At 40.1% G+C, this 23,353-nt stretch overlaps 1 protein-coding gene across 1 annotated transcript; it reads left to right on the forward strand.

The window, feature by feature from the left end:
• The first annotated feature begins 17 nt into the window (after positions 1-17).
• FASTKD2 (FAST kinase domains 2) lies at positions 18-20,310 on the forward strand. Its single transcript, NM_001102117.1, is given in 12 exon segments — positions 18-62; positions 875-1,695; positions 4,666-4,769; positions 5,612-5,720; positions 6,004-6,127; positions 6,381-6,520; positions 7,614-7,786; positions 12,795-12,958; positions 16,483-16,695; positions 17,110-17,194; positions 19,051-19,165; positions 20,107-20,310. Coding segments are annotated over 11 exon segments (2,067 nt in total). The 5' UTR covers positions 18-62; positions 875-975; the 3' UTR covers positions 20,227-20,310.
• Positions 20,311-23,353: the final 3,043 nt, after the last annotated feature.

Here is a 23,353-nt window from a genome sequence, read left to right on the forward strand (position 1 = left end):
CTCAGTTCGCAGGGAAACTGTCATGGCCGCGCCTGTCTACAATCACAGGCTTCTACTCTAAGGTGAGTGGAGGACGAACTTAAGCGCAACAGTTGGTTGTACTACGCTTTAGACTTCTTGCCTTTCGGAGAAAGGTCTCAGAAGTTGCCCGGGAAGTAAGTTGAGGAAGGTGGGTTCATACTAAGAGGCCCGGCTCGGGAAGCACGGACTCCTCTCACCGGTTCTGAGACCTGGTGAGACTGGTTGCATCTCCCTCCCAAACGCAGGCCACGTGCAAGCATCACTTTAGTTTGCTGCCTCCTCCCCTGAACCGTTGTGCTTGTCCAAGGCCTTATTTTAACAGTTCGTGTTTAGCTGTTGTTAAATCCTCATGTTAAAAATTATCCATCAAGGTTAAGCCCTTAATTTTTATTGCCGACATCTCCGTAAAATCTTACTGCAAAGAAAGCTTTATACTAAAACTTTCCCGTCAGAAACCCACTAATTATTATTATTATTTTTTTAAGACTTATTTATGTATCCACTACTTCCAAACTAACCTTGCTCCTTTAAGACTGTATGCACAGAGAAGGCAATGGCACCCCACTCCAGTACTCTTGCCTGGAAAATCCCAGGGATGGAGGAGCCTGGTAGGCTGCAGTCCATGGGGTCGCTAAAAGTCTGACACGACTGAAGCGACTTAGCAACAGCAGCAGCATACACATTGTAGTAGAAGTGGAAGAAGCCCTTATGTGATAAAATGGTTTTACCCTTTTAAGGTAAATGTTAATGTCTCCCTAGGTCCCCACTTTAGTCTCTGTTAAATGGATTTTGTATTTTTAAGTAGAAATTTTATTCTTAATTTTTATTTCTGTTATAACCCCTTCCCCTGCAGGAAAATGACGGCGGACATGAGTTTTTTTTCATTTGTAGAAGCGACGTGTGTGTCATCTTGATAACTTTAAAGTCTTTTGAAAGTACTTCAGTAACTAGAAAATGAATAACAGAGCGGGTTCCTTTTTATGGAACCTCAGACAACTCAGTACTTTAGTTCCAACAGGCAGAACTGTGAGGCTATATCCTTTGGCATTTTGCAGACCAAATATTGCTTATTCAAACTGGAACCGAAGAAACCTCTTAAATACCTTTGGTAATAAAATGCATTCATCTACTAGATATCTCTTTCAGGATGCTTTAATTTTTAAATCAGAAGGTGATGGCTGTCAAACAAAGGGCATAAGCACGGCAACAGTCTTTACAGTTGACAAACTACTTTGTCCTAGAAGACTGTCCTTTGATTCAAAGCACTTTCTTGTCTCTGTTAGTGAACTGAAGAAAAGCTTTCATCAGGAGGCCTCTGATGAAGATGTTCTCACCAAGAGAAGAAAACCAGCCCTGATCAGCAGTACAAAACTGTCTCAGGAGTGTAATTCTCTGAGTGATGTGTTAGATATATTTTCAAAAGCACCTACATTTCCTAGTAGTAACTATTTCTCAGCCATGTGGACAATTGCCAAACGGATGTCGGAAGATCAGAAGCGCTTTGAAAAACAATTGATGTTTAACCACCCTGCGTTTAACCAGCTGTGTGAACATGTTATGAGAGAAGCCAAGATCATGTATTTCGGAGACCTGCTGTTTAGTCTTCATGCTATAGTGAAGCTTGGGATTCCTCAGAACACGCTGCTCGTACAGACTTTGCTGAGGGTGGTCCAGGTAAAATCAAAAGGAGGTATAAATATACTCGGTTTAGCAAATCTTGAAAGAATGATAGGAAGTAGACCTATAGCCTCCTTGAATGAAACTTATCATTGGAATGATAGTTTACATTTGTTTCTGCATAGATACTAATATTCTATGGTTTAGATACCTTAAGTTAGCAAGATCTTTCTTTTGCTTTAGAAGTTTATGAACACTTGCCCCATTTTTCTTCTCAGGAGTTGAGTAATAGTGAATAAGCTGAAGTGGGAAGAGATACAAAATATACAAGAACAGTTTGGGTAGTTGAAAGGAGAGAAGGGAAGGGAAGGGAGCTAGTATTTATTGACTACCTGTATACCTTTTACTTGTGTTGTCCTGTTTAATCTTCACAATAGCTGTGTGAGGTTGGTGTTACTCTAGCAGATGAAGAAAGAGATTTTGTTATGTTAAGCAACTTGGCTAAAGTCACAACTACTGAATTTATTTATTCACGCAGTAAATGTTCATTGGCTGTCAACTGTGGATTAGTTATTACACTTGTTACTAGGGATGTAAAGATATGGAAAACATAATTCCTGCCCTTGTAGAGGGGACAACAGATGCTTTGTAGGCAATTACAAAAATAACCAATATCCATTCATACATTTACGACATTGTAGGCGCTATGATACTGTAGCACTGATCATTGGGAATACAATTACAAAATAAGGGCCACATAGAGCTTTTAGTGCGATGAAAGAAAAATACACACAGTGTGTAACCAGGGGCTTCAAACCTAGTTGGGAGAATGCCTTCATGATGGGAAGAGGTGATGGGGGGGGTGGGGGGAAGGATACAAGATTACTGTTTGAAGCAGTGATATGTACAGGGTTTGAAAGGAGGATTGTCTCATATAATTCTCAATGTAGCTTTTAAAAGTAGTCATTGTTACTTTCTTCTTCTTGATGAGGAAATTTAGGCTTAGAGAGGTTAAATAGCTTGCCCAAGGCCGCATATTTGTTAATGTCACCATTTGTAGGTATTTGATAAAATACTTGCTGGTTTAATGAACAAACACCTTGTCATAGTAGAGCTAAAATTCAAGCCCAGTAGGAGATGATGTCTAAGCTGAGTGCAAGGGATGGCCAGCAGTCAGTGAGAAGGTTGATAGCCAATGAGATGGTGTTTCAAGTAGAGAAGACTGTTCAAATCCTGGAGAAAAGTTTGGGGAACTGAAAGTAGTTCACTGTGGCTAGAAGTACAGATTATTGGGGTTATGAGTTTGAGGGAATTGGTAGGAAATTGTGCCTATGGTTGTCAAGGGAGAGGGGTTGGTGTCATGACAAGGCATGAGGTTGGGGGGAGGAAAAAGGCTGAATCATAAAGAGCCTTTTATGCCTGGCTAAGGGGTTTGCCTTTATGCTATAGGCAGTGGGGATCCACTGGAGTATTTTAAGCAAAGGTCAAGCTGCTCCAGTTAGTATTTAGATCACTCTGTGAGTGGAAAATTTATTGGAAAAATGAAATTGGATGGGGGGGATCACTTTTAGTTTCAAACAAAGGAGTCAGTGTCCTCTTCGACGTCACTGAAATGACACCAAGGTTGGCCAAGGAAAAGAATAGTTCCTTTAAGTAATTGTTTACCTCTTAAGAGTGGGCTCTTCAGATTTCAAAACTCAATGATCATAATTAAATAATTTTTTTTTAAGATAGAAATTTCCCAAGGATGATCTGACATGTATCCTATCTTACTATAGAATTCAAGGATTGAGTTTATAGATACTTGAGTGTTTTTAACTTTTAACATTACTGTGATTTCTATATGTTTTCAACCAGTAACTAATTTGTATTGTGTATGTTTGTTTAAACTGCAGAATATCTGTGTTTTTTGGTAGACTCTGTTCCCTATATAGTTACTTCAAAGTAATTGCAGTAAGTCACTTTACCTGGTCAGTGATTCTCTAAATGAATTTTGGACAGTATTCCCATCATTATAGTATCTGCATTGGTGAAATATGACCAATGGGTATTTGGGGTCAGATTATCTATACATATAATTGTATCTCACTAACATGGGAATGTTGCAAAGACGTTTTAGCTAGGTATGAAATATATCATCAGTGAAGCTTGCCCTTCAAACACCTAGCCAGGTGGTCTTTTCTTTTATAGGAGATATTGATGGAATGCTATAATGGAAACCCTCTCATGGGAATGAGACCTTTTTTCCTTCCAGCAGTATCCATTTCTTATCAATATCTGCTTCAGACTTGAGGCTTTGTGGCTTGTTGGTCATGTAATTTTAGCAGAAGAGCATACATCTTTCAGGTGTGATTACAAGTACTCTTGTGAGGTGTATAGACTAGTTGTGATTAAATTGTAGAGCACTAGGTGAGCTGTGCTATTACTGTTCACTTTCTAAATTAGGCCATTTCTGGAACTAAATTAATAACCCTGATTCAAAGGGTTTGAAAGAAGGATCCAGGGAGCCTGGGTTCCTCTTGAGATCCAGATAGTGGTGGTAAAATGTGACAGCAGATGTGAATTAGAAAGTTCACAACTGAGGTTGCAGTTTGATACTCAGGAAAGAATATAGGGAAATTGTAAGCACAGCAATGTAAGATTAATTAGGGGAGGGAAAACTGCCCTATAGCTTGTTACTGCACTTGTCACCATGATGGCCTTCGGTTTCATAAAGGGGTAAAAATAATGCTTGATGAAAGTTATTTCAGAAGTGGAGGAATATAATCAATGTCAAATCATTTTCAGTGGTAATTGAAAGTGTAAAGAAATTGTTGATACAAAAAGAATGTGTATCAATTATTTGAAAAGTTCACTTACATATAATGTCTGGTTTTCCAAAGTTGCTGTTTATTGTGGACTGACTCTGAATAATTGGTTTAATACTTAATCCTTTAGTTGAAAGCATCAGTTCAGTGGTTTTGCTTGGGTGAGGTCATCTACTATGAACTCATTACCTATAGTGTTTTTGTGATTACATTTCAATAGGAACGTATCAATGAGTGTGATGAGAAATGTCTTTCAGTTTTGTCAACTATCTTAAACACAATGGAGCCATGCAAGAATGTGGATGTTCTTCTGGCAGGATTGCGGTGAGAACTCTCTTACACTTTCTTCAAGTGGCTTTCTCTTTTTCTCTTACCTCAAATCAAAAGCAAAGATGAAAGACTTTGTTGGTGGCGGTGGCGGTTTGGTTGCTAAGTTGTGTCGGACTCTTGCGACCCCATGGACTGTAGCCTGCCAGGCTCCTCCGTCCATGGGATTCTCCAGGCAAGAATACTGGAGTGGGTTGCCATTTCCTTCTCCAGGGGATCTTCCTGACCTGGGAATCAAACCCAGGTCTCCTGCACTGTAGGCAGATCCTTCACCAACTGACCTACAAGGGAAGCTGGTCTTTAATAGCTTATTAAACTTAAAATCCTGACTTTGGAACAGGTGAAGCTAGAAATAATGCTTCTTTCAGGATTCACTATAAAAAAAAAGTGTGGGTAACATTAAAATTATCTTAAAACATAGTATTGACATGGGCTGGGGGAGAACTGATACATGCTCAGTTCATAATGTTATTTGGGCACTGTGTGGAGTCACATGACAGTAGCCCAGCTTGCAAAGGAGGTTAAGTTTTTATAAAATTGATGCACCTAATCTTATAATAATTTTTAATTCCCATTTTCATTGACTATGCATTGGGATGTCTTAATATAGTCTCCTGGTGTTTGTTTATGCAAAAAGATAGCAAAATAATGTGAGAGAAAAGAATACCAGTCAGGTCCTGGAGCTTTCACTAACTGTTTACACTCTCGTGGGCAGATATTTCATTTCTTTGGGCTTCATATTCCTTGCCTATAAGTAGGAACTGGGCCAAATGACTTTTAAGATTTCTCTTCTGGTTTTAAGATCCTAAGACTGTGGTATTTGTTGTGTGTGATGACAGGATGCTAGTTGATGAGCAAGTTTGCAAAATAAAACATGTCTTCACATTACAAACTGTAATGAGAAGTATTGGAAAAGATGCTCCGATTGGTCTTAAAAGGAAATTGGAGGTAAATACTTTCTGAATTTTCTCTATTGGGTAAAATTTGAAAAAGATATTTCCTGTGATTTGCTATCATCTCCTAAAGTCAGTTTATTAGGAGGACATTGTTGTGCTTTTGGGTATAACTTTGCTTAAGTGGAATAATAGAGATATTTATGTGTGTATGTATTTACATACATTTATCTGTATATGTCTGAGTCATTTTACTCAAACTTTATCCTTTTTTATTTAAATATAAGATTTTAATTTATTTTACCACAAATGATAAATTAAAATTTATTTTTCTTTAGATGAAAGCCTTGAAAGAATTAGACCAATTTTCTGTTTTGAATTGCCAGCACATGTTTGCGGTACTGGCCGCCATGAATCACCGTTCCATTATCCTTCTGAATGAGTGCAGTAAGAGAGTCACAAGTAAGGGGAATTTTTCTTACATGGTTTATAGCATCTGATGTGTTCTGAGCTATATTTGTTTTGTTTGTTTGCTGTTATATGAAAAAATATCTGATGATATGGTTAGATATAAAGTTTATTTTTACCTATAATTATTTTTTGTTTTTACAAAATGCAGTGCTGTTTTTCTAAAGAAAAGTGCTGGGTATATAGTATCTTGAATCTTACAGTCAAAATCATCTGGTAATTTTTGTTTTCTAACTCATTCTTAAAGGTAACATCCATGGGTGTCCTTTTAAAATATTGATCAACATATTGCAGTCTTGCAGGGACCTCCAATATATTAATATAGATCTTTTTAAAGGAATAGCAGATTATGTGGCTACAACTTTTGACATCTGGAAGTTGAAAAAAGTAAGTATGTTAAAGTTTAGAATAAGTCTCAGAAACTTTCAAGAAATCTATTTATTTATTTGTGGATATAATTCTCTATCGTTTTAAAGTGGTTTAGATTCCAAAATATTCCAATGCTAAATTGGTTTGAAAAATTAGCTCCTTACAATTTCTGTCTGAGTGTTACCTATTATATACTGTTCAATATCTTGATCATCTTTCTATCCAAAACAAAAACTGTATTGCCAAAGTCTGTTTTTCATATTATATGATACTTTGGTTGGGTACTAAGGATTATTTGTGCCTTTCTATGTTTCCTTTGTTAGATTTAGAATAATAAAGATAGGTAATATGACGGGCTTAAGCGTTTTGAAGAATAAAATGTCATTACTGTCTTCTATGTATGGAAAGTTTGCTTTGTTCTTCAAGGGTAAGAGCCTTTAAGTTCAGGGCCTGTGTTAATACTAAAACGTCTGAATGAAGCAACTGGTAAAAACTTATTTTTATAGTGAAGCCGAGGTAACCATGTTAGATTACTGGCTTAGTTCACTTTGGAGGTTGAGGTGAATATTGTGTTTACTATGGAAATTGATTTTGGAAAGAAAAGTCCTTACTGTAAGAATGACAAAGAGGGAAATGAGAGGTGAAGTGGAACATTTATTTTAATCATTGTATTTCAGCTCTATTCTCACTTCTAGTATTTAATATTGAACATAGAAATTTTTGAGTTATCTTTTATCTATTAGAATATAGGAAGTGTCTAGGTTTGGAAAGGAGAGCAGTTTGAAATTGACTTGGTCATTTTGAAAAACTTCAGAAGGGGTATATTTAAAGGTAATTTGCAGAGATTTTGTATGAAAAGCATGTAGGAAAGGATGTATTTTAAATGACATTGGAAATGAGAACCATTGTGTGCTCTGCTTCTTGGCTGATAAAAAGAGGTTGCTTATTAACTTGATATTTTACAAGGGAAAGATAATTACTCCTTTTAAGGGAATATTTTTCAATCAGGACAATTCTGTTGCTTATTTAAACTGTTTGAAATTTGAAAGATTGCTGATAACATACTGTAATTCTTAAGACGTTTTCCCTCAATTCTTTTTTTTTTTTTTAGGTTCTTTTTCTCCTCATTTTATTTGAAAACTTTGGCTTTCGACCTGTTGGTTTGATGGACTTATTTATAAAGAAAGCAGCAGATGAACCTGGCTTCCTAAATGTGAAAAGCCTTGTCGGTATTCTTAATGTTTATTCTTCTCTCAATCACTTCTACAAATGCCAGACCCACGAGTATGTACTTGTTCCTTTTTACTTTTTGTATTGCCACATATCATATTTATAGAAAAGATTACAAAGCTCAATGAATTCTCACAAGCAAACCCATCCATGTCCAGAAATAAAACTTACTATTCTTTATTTATGAAGGTAAACAGTTTTATCTTAGATACACGCTTTGCTTTTGCTCTTTTGTTGTTGTTCTTTGCAGTGCATTTGATAATTCAGTGTAGGAGACTTCGTTTCAAACTTTTGCCCAACTTACTCCCTTAGCACCCTAGTTTATAGCTCACTTTTGACCCTAGCTCTCTATCTGGTCCCAAACTACCACTTTCTGTTCTTTTCATTTTAACTGCAATCCTACATTTCTACTAATAAACACAGCAATTCCTCAGATGTGCCGGGCTCTTTCAGACCTCTTCTTTCCACCCAGAACGTCTTTCCTTCTCTAGATCAGTTAAGGGTTTGTTAAAAACCAGAAATGTATATAACATGTCATTTGTTAGAAGAGTGACTACAAGTGCAGACCCAGGAGACACCTTGCTTAGGTTTGAATCTTAGTCCTGCCATTCGTTACCTACTTACCTTTACCTTACCTGTAACTTACCCGTACCTCAGTTTCTTCATCTGTTAAAATGGGCATGAATAATGACTTATTTCTAATCATACTGGACAATTTAATAATTGTTGTTATGAGGATTAAGTGAGTTAACCTGTGTCAGAATCTTAAGGCAGTGCCGGATACACAGTAATTATTAGATTAAGGCCTTGGAGGAATAAACTGTGGCACTTCTGAGGGTCTCAGTGGCAGGGTTCACAGGCCATTTCTTGGCCACCAAGTGGCTTGGCTCCCAGGTTATGCAGTGGTTAAGAATCCACCTGCCAATGCAGGAGACGCAAGAGACACGGGTTCAATTCCTGGGTTGGGAAGATCCCCTGGAGTAGGAAATGGCAACCCGCTTTAGTATTCTTGCCTGGAGTATCCCATGGACAGAGAAGCCTGGAGAGCTACAGTCCATGAGGTTGCAAAGAGTTGGACATGGCTGAGCAACTGAGCATGCATGCCCAGCTTGGCTCCATCAGCTTTTTGTCCCTGTGGTTTTTTCTCAAGATCTAGATTTCCAGAAGAGAGAATCTGATTGACCGAGTTTGGGTCACATGCCCATTTCTTTGGCTCTGGTGATGAAAGAAATGCTGGGCCATGAAAAGCAGCTGCTCACTGTACCCTCCAGTGTTCCAAAAAGACTTACTTCCTGTATGTGTCCTGTGCTTTCCCTTGTATCTCCATCAGAGCTCCTGTGCTTGCCGTGTCTTATCTGAATCTCTGGTGGAACCTTGGCACACAGCTGCAGTTTTTTGTCAATAAACCTCTCTCCACAATTGCAGAGCTTTCTAGTGTCAGACCCAGGTGCCTGTGTTTCTAAACGTAGCACAGAGCCTGACACAGAATAGACAGAAAATAAAGGTTGAAAAGATTCTCCCCAAATTCAGCCTTCCTCTACTACCCACTCTTGGTTTTATTATGAAGCTGGCTCCTGTGTTCCTCCTGCCCCTTCTTGACAAATACTGTTAAGATGTGAAAGTGAAAAGTGTGAAATTGTTAGTCGCTCAGTCGTGCCTGACTCTTGGCGACCCCATGGACTGGGGGTCGTGCCAGGCTCCTCTGTCCATGGGATTCTCCAGGCAAGAATACTGGAGTAAGTAGCATTGTTAAGCTGAGTAGTAATTAAAACTCCAGAAACAGCCCCATGGATTCCATAGAATTCAGAGAACAAACACTGAGTAGTTAGGGAGTTTTTCAGTTGACTGTAGGTGTCCCAGGAGATAATTTGGTCCAGTAAAATTGTTATGCTGAAAATAGAGGATGGATAACCAAGGTAACCCTAAGTAGCTACACACAGGTTAGGAAATTCGACAAAACATGACTAGGAACAGGCCATACTGAGGGGGAATCGTGAATGTTGTACTTGTCTGTCTGCTCTGCTTTCGTCTAACTCACTGGTTCTCAATTGGCCGTGATTTTGCCTCCTGGGGACATTTGGCAGTATCTGGGGACGTTAGGTTTCGTGTGGTGGGGGAGGTGGGGGGAGAGGGTTGTTGTACACTCTCTAGTGGGTGGAGGCTGGGGATGCCGCCAGCGTCCTACTGTGCACAAGTCAGCACTGCAGCAACGAATTATCCAGGCCAGATTGTCAGCAGTGCTGAGACTGAGGAAGTGTGATCTAACCCTACCCTCCTACCTCAGCATTTCTCCTTTGGAGAAGTAGGAGTGATAAGAGTCGCTAATAGATTGAGATTAATCAATAAGAAATTCCTGAATGTCCATGAATGTGCAGTTCCCTGAAGTTGGTATTTTGAGGACTATAAATAAAGAAGTTTGTGTTCTCCATCCTTCTTAGGAGGCAAGTCATGTATATTGAGAGGAAGGCAATATGATACGTACCAAATGAATGCTTTATGGAGGAAGGAGAAAGGAAGATGGCCTCCTAGGGTGGAAAGGCAAAGGTTTTAGGAGCAGTAACTCGAAGCATTTGGGAAGTGAGTTGACTGGAAGAGATGGATTAGGTAGGAGAGTTGTAGAAAATTTGACTTAGCACTTTGTATATCCACATTCTGTTCCTTAATCATTTTATTTATGTTATGGCCTCTGGTAAAGAGAAGGTGTTAAATCTAGAATATCTTCCTGGGTTTGAAGCCCTAGGAAGAAAACATTTAACATTTCAACTCTGTCATTCCAGTCCTTTGGTTTCTTCACTTTTTGATATGTACTTGCCACTGTAGATAATCCCGGATTGCATGTCTGGTCATCAGTGTGCTCCTGAACTCCAGGTTGTATATGGTCACCGGAGATCCCACAGGGGTCTCAAGATCAATAATTCTGGAAGTCAGCTCATTCTTGGTTTTTTGTTTGTTTGTTTTGTTTACTGTTTATCAAGTACCATGTCAAGTGTTTTTTCTTTTAAACCACTTTCTGTGCTTGGTCACTCATTCTTGTCTGACCCTTTACAACACATGGACTCCTCTGTCTATGGGATTCTCCAGGCAAGAGTACTGGAGTGGGTTGCCATTTCCTGCTCCACTTTATTGAGGTATGAGTAACAGCCTGCAAAGAGCTGTGCATATTCAATGTTTACAACTTGGTGAATTTTTAGCTCATTATTTTTGACTCTTTCTTTTCCAATAACATTATCCTCTTTGTCCTCTAATTGTATTTGTTCATTTAGTCAGAAAACTTGTACCAAATGCTCAGGTACTTAAGACAAAAGTGAGTAAGACATAATCCTTTTTTGCCAGATGATTCTATGTAATGGGTAATGTAGACATAAGTTGGCAGTTAAATAGAGCATGAACATGGAAGTGGCAGAGTTCTATACAGGTTACCTAGAGATAGAGGAGGAATGTGCCAGGATTCTAGCCTGGTGGAGTAGAAGGTCAGGGTAGATGTCAAGCGTCCTCCCTGGAGGAGATGGTACCTGAGCAGATCTTAAAAGATGGATACAAAGGAGTTAGCCATGGAAGGAGCATCACGTGTAGAAAGGACTCTATATTCAAGTCAGGAGGGAAAGAAACAGCGGACTACGTATAGAGAATGACACAGATTGTAGTGTTGCGGAAGATGAAGTAGGGCACGAGGAGTGGGAGAGGTGATTACCCCTTGGGCTCCAGATCAGCCCTTCTGGCTGCCTCCTCCAGACTCCCGTCGGCTTTCCCTTTGCCTCACTGTTGTCTCTAGGACCTATCACAGTCTTTCTCGTCATCCGTCTCCTCCCGCCATGGGATCTCCCAGTCGATCTCAGACATTTCCCTTTGTGGCTCATCCTTCAGGGCACACGTGCCCTGCTGTGAGTGTCCCTGCCTGTTCCTCACTTACCACAGCGGAACAGGATACACTTTCAGGGCTCCCATTTCTGTGCTTAGTTTCAAGTGGTCTTTGCTTTTGCCATCTTTTCTACTTACTGAAATTCTCCTTATCCCCAAAGCTACCCCATCTACGTTCTTTCCGGTACACTATCACAGTACTTTGCATGCACTACTTTTTTTTTTCTGATATAATGAAATATAACTTATGCCTTAAGAGTCAAACTGACCTGGGTTCAAAGTGTGTCTCGGCCTGCTAGTTTATTGACACTGCTAACCCTCAACTAACCTTGATTTCCCTTCTCTTCATCTGTGCTCAGTTATCCTATGTAACCTTAGCTGAGGTGGTACAATTAGGCTTGTGGTTCTTTCAGCTCACAGCATTAATAGCAACAGAATTTTAATAGCTTATAAACCTGTAGTGGCATTCCAGGCCTTGTAGATTTACTCAGGATAAAAGCCTGCTACTGCTGCTGCTAAGTCACTTCAGTCGTGTCCGACTCTGTGTGACCCCATAGACAGCAGCCCACCAGGCTCCCCCGTTCCTGGGATTCTCCAGGCAAGAACACTGGAGTGGGTTGCCATTTCCTTCTCCCACGCATAAAAGTGAAAAGTGAAAGGGAAATCGCTCAGTTGTGTCCGACCTTCAGTGACCCCATGGACCGCAGCCTTCCAGGCTCCTCCGTCCATGGGATTTTCCAGGCAGGAGTACTGGAGTGGGGTGCCATTGCGTTCTCTAGATAAAAGCCTAGCACAGTGGTTAAAAGGCTCTGGACCCTGACAGCTTGGATTTCAGGGCTGTCCCTGCTGCTTCTTGGCTGTGTGCCCTTGGACGAGTTACTTGACCTCACTGAGCCTGTTTACTCATTTTTATTATGAGGATGATAATGACACCTATCTCATAGAGTTTGAATGGGAATTAAATGAGTTAAAGCCTATAAATATTTGCCCTATGTGAGACATACCATGGCAGCTCACATTTATTGAATGTATATATTTGTTACGAGAGTCAGCTGACCTGAAAGATGTGTGAAGACCTAGTGCAAATGCAAGCCTGATGGTTTTATCCACTGAAAGCCATTGGTTCTGTGACACCTCACTAGCTCTATCATGATCTTGTCTTCTCTTCATATTTGTAAGCCAAGTTTCCTTTCTGCCCCTCTAGGTTCCTAGAAGTTATGGCCAGTGCTCTAACTGGTAGTCTTCACCATATATCTTCTGAAAACCTGTTAAATGCAGTGTGTTCATTTTGCTGGATGAACTATTTTCCCCTGGCCCTCATTAATCAGCTTCTTCAAAAGGACATCATTGATGATCTGCTGACGTCAGGTAGGATGTCAGTGCGCAGTGTGACTGAAATAAGGCAGTAGTGTCAGGCTACCTGGTGATTCTGAATAGGGGCTCAGTTGCAGCGGTGTCAGTTAGACCTTCTGGAGCAGGTGCTCCTAATGAAAGGACCAAAGATGGTGAAGTCAAAGGGCCATGCGTTAAGCCAGCAAACCTGTAAGTCAAGTCACTCAGTCGTGTCCTACTCTTTGCGACCCATGGACTCTACAGTCCATGGAATTCTCCAGGCCAGAATACTGGAGTGGGTAGCCTTTCTCTTCTCCAGGGGATCTTCCCAACCCAGGGATCGAACCCAGGTCTCCCGCATTGCAGCTTTACCAGCTGAGCCACAAGGGAAGCCCAAGAATACTGGAGTGTGTAGCCTACCCCTTCTCCAGCGGATCTTCCCAGCCCAGAAATTGAACCAGGTCTCCTGCATTGCAGGCAGATTCTTTACCAACTGAGCTATGAGGGAAGTCCCTGTGGAGCCTCTTTTAATGACAGACCCTGCACATAGACAACAGGAGTAAGAAACACATCGTCATTGTTTTTTTTATTTACACTTTATGCACCTATACAAAGACTAAATGCTCAAGTTGCTCTTTATGCCCCTATCAGAGGTGTTTATACTTCTAATCTTTACATGTCACATTTGAAGCCAAGTTAAGTCAACTTTTGCAGCTGTAAAGCTTTGCCACCCATGGTCTGTAACGAGGGCACAGCTGTTAGATTAAGAAACCAAATAGTTAGCAAAGTAGTGAATTTATTTACTCTTGAAACCAAAATTAATTGTTTACTTTTGGTTTTTACTATTAAAGAAGGAAAATCAGGGACTTCCCTGGTGGTTCAGTGGCTACGACTCCACGCCCCCAATGCAGGGGGCCTGGGTTTGATCCCTGGTCAGGTAACTAGATCCTGCATGTGCAATTGAGACCCGGTACAGCCAAATAAAAAAGGAGAAAAGGAAAAGGAGAAAAGCAAAGGAGAAAAGGAAAGATATAAACATCTGAATGCAGAGTTCCAAAGAATAGCAAGAAGAGATAAGAAAGCCTTCTTCAGCGATCAATGCAAAAAATAGAGGAAAACAACAGAATGGGAAAGACTAGAGATCTCTTCAAGAAAATCGGAGATACCAAAGGAACATTTCATGCAAAGATGGGCTCCATAAAGGACAGAAATGGTATGGACCTAACAGAAGCAGAAGATATTAAGAAGAGATGGTAAGAATACACAGAAGAACTGTACAAAAAAGATCTTCACTACCCAGATAATCATGATGGTGTGATCACTGACCTAGAGCCAGACATCCTGGAACGTGAAGTCAAGTGGGCCTTAGAAAGCATCACTACGAACAAAGCTAGTGGAGGTGATAGAATTCCAGTTGAGCTATTTCAAATCCTGAAGGATGATGCTGTGAAAGTGCCCCACTCAATATGCCAGCAAATTTGGAAAACTCAGCAGTGGCCACAGGACTGGAAAAGGTCAGTTTTCATTCCTAATCCCAAAGAAAGGCAATGCCAAAGAATGCTCAAACTACTGCACAATTGCATGCATCTCACACGCTAGTAAAGTAATGCTCAAAATTCTCCAAGCCAGGCTTCAGCAATATGTGAACCGTGAACTTCCTGATGTTCAAGCTGGTTTTAGAAAAGACAGAGGAACCAGAGATCAAATTGCCAACATCCGCTGGATCATGGAAAAAGCAGGAGAGTTCCAGAAATGCATCTATTTTTGCTTTATTGACTATGCCAAACCCTTTGACTGTGTGGATCACAATAAACTGTGGAAAATTCTGAAAGAGATGGGAATACCAGACCACCTGATCTGCCTCTTGAGAAATTTGTATGCCGGTCAGGAAGCAACAGTTAGAACTGGACATGGAACAACAGACTGGTTCCAAATAGGAAAATGAGTACGTCAAGGCTGTATCTTGTCACCCTGTTTATTTGACTTATATGCAGAGTACATCATGGGAAACGCTGGACTGGAAGAAGCACAAGCTGGAATCAAGATTGCCGGGAGAAATATCAATAACCTCATATATGCAGATGACACCACCCTTATGACAGAAAGTGAAGAGGAACTCAAAAGCCTCTTGATGAAGGTGAAAGTGGAAAGTGAAAACGTTGGCTTAAAGCTCAACATTCAGAAAACGAAGATCATGGCATCTGGTCCCATCACTTCATGGGAAATAGATGGGGAAACAGTGGAAACAGTGGCAGACTTTATTTTTTGGGGCTCCAAAATCACTGCAGATGGTGACTGCAGCCATGAAATTCAAAGACGCTTACTCCTAGGAAGGAAAGTTGTGACCAACCTAGACAGCATATTCAAAAGCAGAGACATTACTTTGCCAACAAAGGTCTGTCTAGTCAAGGCTATGGTTTTTCCTGTGGTCATGTATGGATGTGAGAGTTGGACTGTGAAGAAGGCTGAGCGCCGGAGAATTGATGGTTTTGAACCGTGGTGTTGGAGAAGACTCTTGAGAGTCCCTTGGCCTGCAAGGAGATCCAACCAGTCCATTCTGAAGGAGATCAGCCCTGGGATTTCTTTGGAAGGAATGATGCTAAAGCTGAAACTCCAGTACTTTGGCCACCTCATGTGAGGAGTTGACTCATTGGAAAAGACTCTGATGCTGGGAGGGATTGGGGGCAGGAGGAGAAGGGGACGACAGAGTATGAGATGGCTGGATCGCATCACTGACTCGATGGACATGAGTCTGAGTGAACTCTGGGAGTTGGTGATGGACAGGGAGGTCTGGCATGCTGTGATTCATGGGGTCGCAAAGAGTCGGACACGACTGAGCCACTGAACTGAACTGAACTGAACAGCCAAATAAATAAGTATTATTATTATTTTTTTTAAAAGGGAAAAGCAGTGTCAGGCTTATGCCCATGTTCATTTGCTTCATCGTGTCTGACTCCTTTGCAACCCCATGGACTGTAGCCTGCGAGGCTCCTCTGTCCATGGGATTCTCCAGGCAAGAATACTGGAGTGGGTTGCTATTTCCTGCTCCGGGGGATCTTCCCGACTCAGGGATTGAACCCAAATCTCTTGGATCTCCTACATTGGCAGGTGGCTTCTTTACCATTGCGCCACCTGGGAAGCCCATATCTGGGAAATAGAGTTATTTGAAATCCTTTTAAAAACAGTGGAATGAAATTTCAGAGTTGAAGTGTGGAAGAGGAATACTATGTGCTGATTTTTCAAGCAGTCTAATATAGGGGAAGCAGCTGTGAGACTTGAATTCTAGCTCCAACTTTGCCCTTAGTTAACCAGGATGCGTTTTAGCATCCTTGAGGGCTTCCCCATCAGTTCAGTGAAGAGTGAGGCTAAAGCACCTTGAAAGGTATTTTAAACCTTAAAACCTTATCAGGTACAGGCACCGATCTACACACTGTGGGAACTTGGGGGACCCATAAAAATCCCTCCTGATAAGAAGCAAATAATCAGAATTATAGGTACATTAATACAATTTCTTTAATGTGACATTAATATCTTTCTTAACTGCATTTTTTTTTTTTTAGGTGACGTGGAGAGGAATGTTCACAGGCTTCATGTTGTGGCTACTTGTCTGAAACTCGATGATGCTCCTTGTCACAAGGACCTGGACTTGGTGCTGCCTCAGTTGCCCCCCATGACCTTCTGTCCACAGCCAAAGGTCGCTGCAGTGCTGAGTGACCTTCTGGGGGAAGGGTGCTTCTCACAAAGTGTACAGTTGCCACATAATTATTTTATTGGTATGGGACTTTATACGAGTTTCTTTGTTTTACTTTATATTTCTTTTTTTCTGACAAAAGATTAGGAGTTTACTGCAGCAGCTTAGTGTGGTGCAGCATGGGCCCTGGAGTGGACTACCTGGGTGTGGATTTTCACTCCCCGGCCTACTAGTGCCATGCTTTCAGCACTCGCCAGCCTCTTTCCTTATGTGTAAAATGGCAGTAATAATAGTACCCACCTCATAGGGTTCCTGTGACCAAAAATGAGACAGTACATGTAAAATCCAGACTAGTATCTGACACAAGTAAGTAAGCTCGGTATACCTTAGCTGTTGCCATTGTCATTATTGGTAGTAATAGTAGTAGTAATTTTTAAACAAAAAAATCACTGAGTACTGTTTGAAAAATTAGTATCAACTTTTTTTTTTCTTCCAGATTTTGAAATCAGAATGGATGCTAACCGGAGCCAAGTGCTTCCATTTTCTGATGTGGACGTGGTAACTTCTACAGATATTCAGAGGTTTGTTTACACATACTCATTTGCTGAGCTGTCTGTATTTATTTTTATTTTTTATTTTTTTTGGAAAGTGAAAGTCACTCAGTCGTCTCCAGCTCTTTGGGACCCCATGGATAGTCCGTGGAATTTTCCAGGCCAGAATACTGGAGTGGGTAGCCTTTCCCTTCTCCAGGGGATCTTCCCAACCCAGGGATCAAACCCAGGTCTCCCACATTGCAGGCAGCTTCTTTACCAGCTAAGCCACAAGGGAAGCCCTGTATTTAAATCTTAATTCTCAAAGACTTCATATTAAATAGCAGTAACAATACACAGACTTTGTATTTGTATGGAGCTTGTTATGCACCTAGGGACGTCTCATCCATTAGTCTACTCCTTAGGTATACATGTAGGCACTGTGGTTGAAGACCGTGGGGTTGGAGTTGGCCATTTAATGAAACAGGCAGTTTTAAAAAATTAGGATTTAAAGCTAAACAGTGTGATCAAACAACATTGACATAATTGAAACCATCAGCACAGTGTGAATTTTTGACAAGATAATGAAATAGCGATCCTAAAGAATTAAGACTTCTACCCAAATAAAATACCCAGTATAAATATTTTGTTCTACCAGTCAAACCTTTCAAAAGGTAGAAAAACTTTAGTTTTTTAATTAAGGTATATTGTATATGGATCGAGCCATAGTGAGGTTAATTAGAAGTAGTTGCCTTGACTCAGACAGTACAGAAGGTGTCTCTGGGATAAATTGATGCTGCTCCCCAAGAGCACACTCTGCCTTGTAAGCAGCTGGATCAGGTCGTGTTGCACATACCCTGTGTTCACACCCCGTGTTCACGGCTTTGCTAGGGCCTGCAGGGCACACAGAGCTGAGTCAGACATGGATCCTGACCCCAGGCGACTGACATCCCCTACTGCTTTGTAGGACATGAATACGTAGAGAGAGGTACAGAGAAAAGTCTGTAGGGATTCAGACTCTTTATCTGCCCATCACTTCCCACTCACAGCTCTGTAACTTTTGCTCCTTTCCAAATCCATCTAGATTGCTCCTTGGCCATCTTTTTCAGCCACTATCTTCCCTATACGTAGTGCCTATCTTCCCCTAAGGAAGCCTTTCTGGCCTCATTGAAAGATCGTTTTTCTTTTTTCTGGAATTCAACTGTTCTGGCATAATTAATGTAATAGCTCTCAGCCTAAAGTACTGAGAAGAAATGAGAAATCAGTGTTCCTTTAAGGATATAAAATTTCTTTCTCTTTATCTCAGGAGACAGTAAGGATACAAATGTCTTTTTCCCCCCAATGAACTTAATCTTTCCAAAAGGCCGTGAACAATGAAAAAAAAATTACACCTTCAGTTTTTTTTTACACATACAGATATTATCTTTTCAACAGTCTTGTCTATCTCTTCTTTGTTTTTGGTCTCCCCATCCTGGTTTTTAAATGCTTCTCTCTTGGGGAGACAGTATGTGCAAACAGAGCATTTTCCATTTAGTGTTATCTACACCAATACTTCTAATGGCATAAATAATTATATTTAGATCAGCGATTACCTCTATAAGAAAGCCCTAAAATGGGTGCTTTCATATCTGAAAATTTTCCTCATGAAGAATGTAGCCATTCTTAAAGATGGTTAAGAGATACTGTTTGTATAAAACATCTTTATAAGCTTTTTGTTCCTAAGTGGCCTTCACATACTGGAATGTCTGCACAGGCCAGATAATGAGGAAGTGAAGGGCTAGAACAGGAGGGAACGGCGAGGAATGTGGTCAGTGGAGGGCTCAGCTTTGAAATCTCCAAAGAACAAGAATACAGCAAGGTTGTACACAGTCATCTCATTAGTAACTAGTCTGTATTTTTGTTTTCAGAGTAGCTGTACTCTGTGTTCCTAAATCTGCTTACTGTTTGGATTCAACCCACCCCAAAGGATACCTTGCTATGAAAATGCGGCATTTGAAAATAATGGGTTTTCATGTAATCTTGGTAAGAAAAATTGCAAATGAAATCATCTTCAATTACTGATGTTCATTTTGCCAGGAATGTTATGGTTGAAGTTGGTTACTAGGACTAGAAAAACTGCCAGCAGTATTGGAATAATTGTTTTGCTTATTGTTTTCTTTGAAAAAGAACATTTCTGGTATATGATTTTGTTCCTGCTCAGTTGATTACTAGTCATTTACTCAGGGTTTTATAATTTAATCTTTTTTGTTAAGTGGAAAAATGTAAATAATATATTTTCCTATTTAAGAACATGAAACCATATTCAGTTTCTAGGTTATCTTAAATAGGAGAAGAAAAGATGTTGATTAAAGCTTTGTTTTCATGGGTCATTGTGAGGCCATTAAGGATATTTCTCACTAGAAAATGCTGGAGGGTTTTAAGAGGATAGTTCTTCCCTCTCTGTACTTCATTTGATTCTGAACACTACAACTTGAGCAACCTCAAGGTATCTATATGGAGTGAGGACCATACAAAGAAGTTTATATTAATGTTAGGATCGATCTAAATGCCAGTCATTTGGTCCTGCATATAATATGAACTGTAAACATTTGAATCTTCGTTATGATACTTCAGTATCTAAAACTGGATCATGCCTGGATTATCAAGGCTAAGATGGCCCATTTCTCTAATGAGCTAATCTGTAACACTTTTTTTTTTCGTATTGGCTATTATGTATATTCTAAGGAAGATTATCCCAAAAAAGAAATGTTTGCACCCTTTAGAGGACCTTTAAAGTTTCTGTAATTTTCACTGTGAGAGCTTTCTTCAACCCTAGTATATATAGTCATAACTAAACTTTTTAAAATGTGCATAAATTGTAAGTGGTTGGCTTGATGTTATTTCAATATCCTTGGGTGTCAAAACTAGCTTTTATATGTCATCATCTTCTTGCAAACTGATTATTTTCTTCTTTCTTTGGTAAGGTCAATAATTGGGAGGTGGAAAAACTAGAGATGAAGGATGCAGTCGCATTTTTGAAGACTAAAATCTATTCACCCAAAGCACTGTCTTCTGCTGATATACATTTGCAAAGCACATGTTAAAGTGAAAAACAACCTTTTAATGTTTGGAGACCTGAATTTGTAAAAATAACTTTAATAAATACTATAATTCAGTTGTCTATGTAATTTACCTGACCGCTCACTATAATACAAAGTGTTATTTCAGTTCACTGTTAAAAATTAGTGTTAAGAATGAAAGAAATGTTGTTACTGGCACTTTAGAATATGCTGAGAAAATTCCAGAAGGCTCATCTTTGCAGTAGTACCTATTCCTTCCGGTACCCAAATACCGGTACCCAAATACTGACAAATTCATGAGCTGTAGATTTTACTGTTTCTCATTAGCTTTGATGCATTAAAAACGGGTTTCTTAGTTGTGATGGTTTGCAGGTAATCTGGTGTGGGCAGTCCTTGGCTTGGAATCTAAGCTATTTTAGGACTCAGTTATGGACAACATTTTCAAGCACTGGCCACAAAGCAGTTGGACTAGGTTCTCAAATTCAGTTCAGTTCAGTTCAGTCGCTCAGTCGTGTCCGACTCCTTGCGACCCCATGAATCGCAGCACGCCAGGCCTCCCTGTCCATCACCAACTCCCGGAGTTCACTCAGACTCATGTCCATCGAGTCGGTGATGCCATCCAGCCATCTCATCCTCTGTCGTCCCCTTCTCCCTCTGCCCCCAATCCCTCCCAGCATCAGGGTCTTTTCCAATGAGTCAACTCTTTGCATGAGGTGGCCAAAGTACTGGAGTTTCAGCTTTAGCATCAGTCCTTCCAAAGAACACCCAGGGCTGATCTCCTTTAGAATGGACTGGTTGGATCTCCTTGCAGTCCAAGGGACTCTCAAGAGTCTTCTCCAACACCACAGTTCAAAACCGTCAATTCTTTGACGCTCAGCTTTCTTCACAGTCCAACTCTCACATCTATACATGACCATTGGAAAAACCATGGTCTAGACGGACCATTTACTAGACGGACTTTTGTTGGCAAAGTAATGTCTCTGCTTTTCAATATGCTATCTAGGTTGGTCATAACTTTCCTTCCAAGGAGTAAGCATCTTTTAATTTCATGGCTGCAATCACCATCTGCAGTGATTTTGGAGCCCCCCAAAAATAAAGTCAGCCACTGTTTCCCCATCTATTTCCCATGAAGTGATGGGACCAGATGTCATGATCTTAATTTTCTGAATGTTGAGCTTTAAGCTAAGTTTTTCACTCTCCTCTTTCACTTTCATCAAGAGGCTTTTTAGTTCCTCTTCACTTTCTGCCGTAAAGGTGGTGTCATCTGCGTATCTAAGGTTATTGGTATTTTTCCTGGCAATCTTTTTTCCCGCTTGTGCTTCTTCCAGCCCAGTGTTTCTCATTATGTACTCTGCATATAAGTTAAATAAGCAGGGTGACAATATACAGCCTTGAGTACTCCTTCTATTTGGAACCAGTTTGTTCCATATCCAGTTCTAACTGTTGCTTCCTGACCTGCATATAGGTTTCTCAAGAGGTAGGTCAGGTGGTCTGGTATTCCCATCTCTTTCAGAATTTTCCAGTTTATTGTGATCCACACAGTCAAAGGCAAGTTAAAAATGTATAAAAATTAAGGAGGTAGCATGTTAAAAATGAGTGAGTATCGGGCATCTGCAGTTGTAACAAGCATTCTAGATGGAAGTGGTTTGTGGACCAAACTAAGAGAAACAGAGACGAGATAACACAGAGATAGCAAGGAGTCCAAATACCTTAAGATTTATAGGCTGTGGGTTGCCTCTTTGTTGAGGTCATTTCTTTCTCCCTTTCTTCCTTTCTCCCTCTTCCCCTCTGCGCTCACCATTTCACAAAGTCTTTTAAACTAAATATATATAGCTGAACTCTTGTGAGCCAGACCTGGGGGCTATTTTTCAGTTATGTGTGTAATTCTTTTGTGGAAATAGTTGTTCACGTTTGTCATATGCCTGTCTGTCTAATATTTGAATTGCTGGGGATATAGCAGGTTTTACCATGTGTATGTTGGTATTATTTTACCCCCATCCAAAAGTCTGAATGTTTGTGCCTCACCCCCTCACCATCCCTGAAATTCATTTATTGAAACCTAACCCCCACTGTGATTGTATTTGGAGGTAGAGCTTTGGGAGATGACTAGATCATGAGGGTGGAGGTCTCATGAGTTGGATTAGTTCTTATGAAAGAGGCCTCAGAGAGCTCCCTATCACTTCTCCCTGTGAAGTCAATGAGAAGATGACCATCTGTGAACCAGGAGAGGGGCGCTCCCCAGACAGAACCTGCCAAAGCCTTGATCTTGGACTTCCAAACCTCTCCCACAGTTATTTGTGAGAAATAAATTTCTGTTGTTTATAAGCTACTCAGTCTATGGCATTCTGTTAATGTCAGCTGGGATGGACTGAAATACCCCAGATACACAGACATGCACTGAACATCTTACTCTGTGCTGGGCACTGCTAAGTATTTGGGTATATTCTCCATTATCTTAACTGTTTGACATATAGCTGCTATTAATCTCTTGGGACCCTTATTTCCTCTTATCTAATAAGAGGATAAATTATTTATAAAGGCTATATAAATAGGATAGGGCTGGAATTTGAACCTGAGCTCATACGGACTTACAAGAAAAGTAGTTGAGAAACCCCAAGTTGGCAATAAAAAATCTCTAGCAATATGACTGCATCTGTCACAGGTTTTATCAGCTTATCCTCCCTGCATTTAGAAAAGGTTAGAGCTGAAAGGAAATGCATCAGTCATTTAATCCACCTCCCTCATTTTATGGATGAGGAAGTAAAGGTTCAAGAATTTGATTTTTCTGGAGTTTAAGCCACGTCATTGATTTCCACATTATTTCCTTTGCTGCTGCTTTGCAGCTTGTGTATCAAGAAATCTGAACTTTTATTCCAGATTGGACATCATCTAGTTTTATGCACTTGACCAAACGATTTAATCTTACAAGCTTCAGAACAAGAGTTGAAAATATTAGGGAACTAAAATTTTCATTCTTTAAAGAGTAAATACATACGTAAGTTTTTTCTAATGGCTAATTATGACTCATTTTCAAAGGATTGGACAAATTTATGGATTCTTTGGAGGAACTAGCATTCCTCTTTCACTGGTATTACTAGTATTAGCATTCTTCATTGCTGTATAGAAAATCTTGTGAGACTGAAGGTATAGA

The sequence above is a fragment of the Bos taurus genome, chromosome 2 (genome assembly GCF_002263795.3).
Source record: "Bos taurus isolate L1 Dominette 01449 registration number 42190680 breed Hereford chromosome 2, ARS-UCD2.0, whole genome shotgun sequence".
Lineage (NCBI taxonomy): Eukaryota > Metazoa > Chordata > Mammalia > Artiodactyla > Bovidae > Bos > Bos taurus.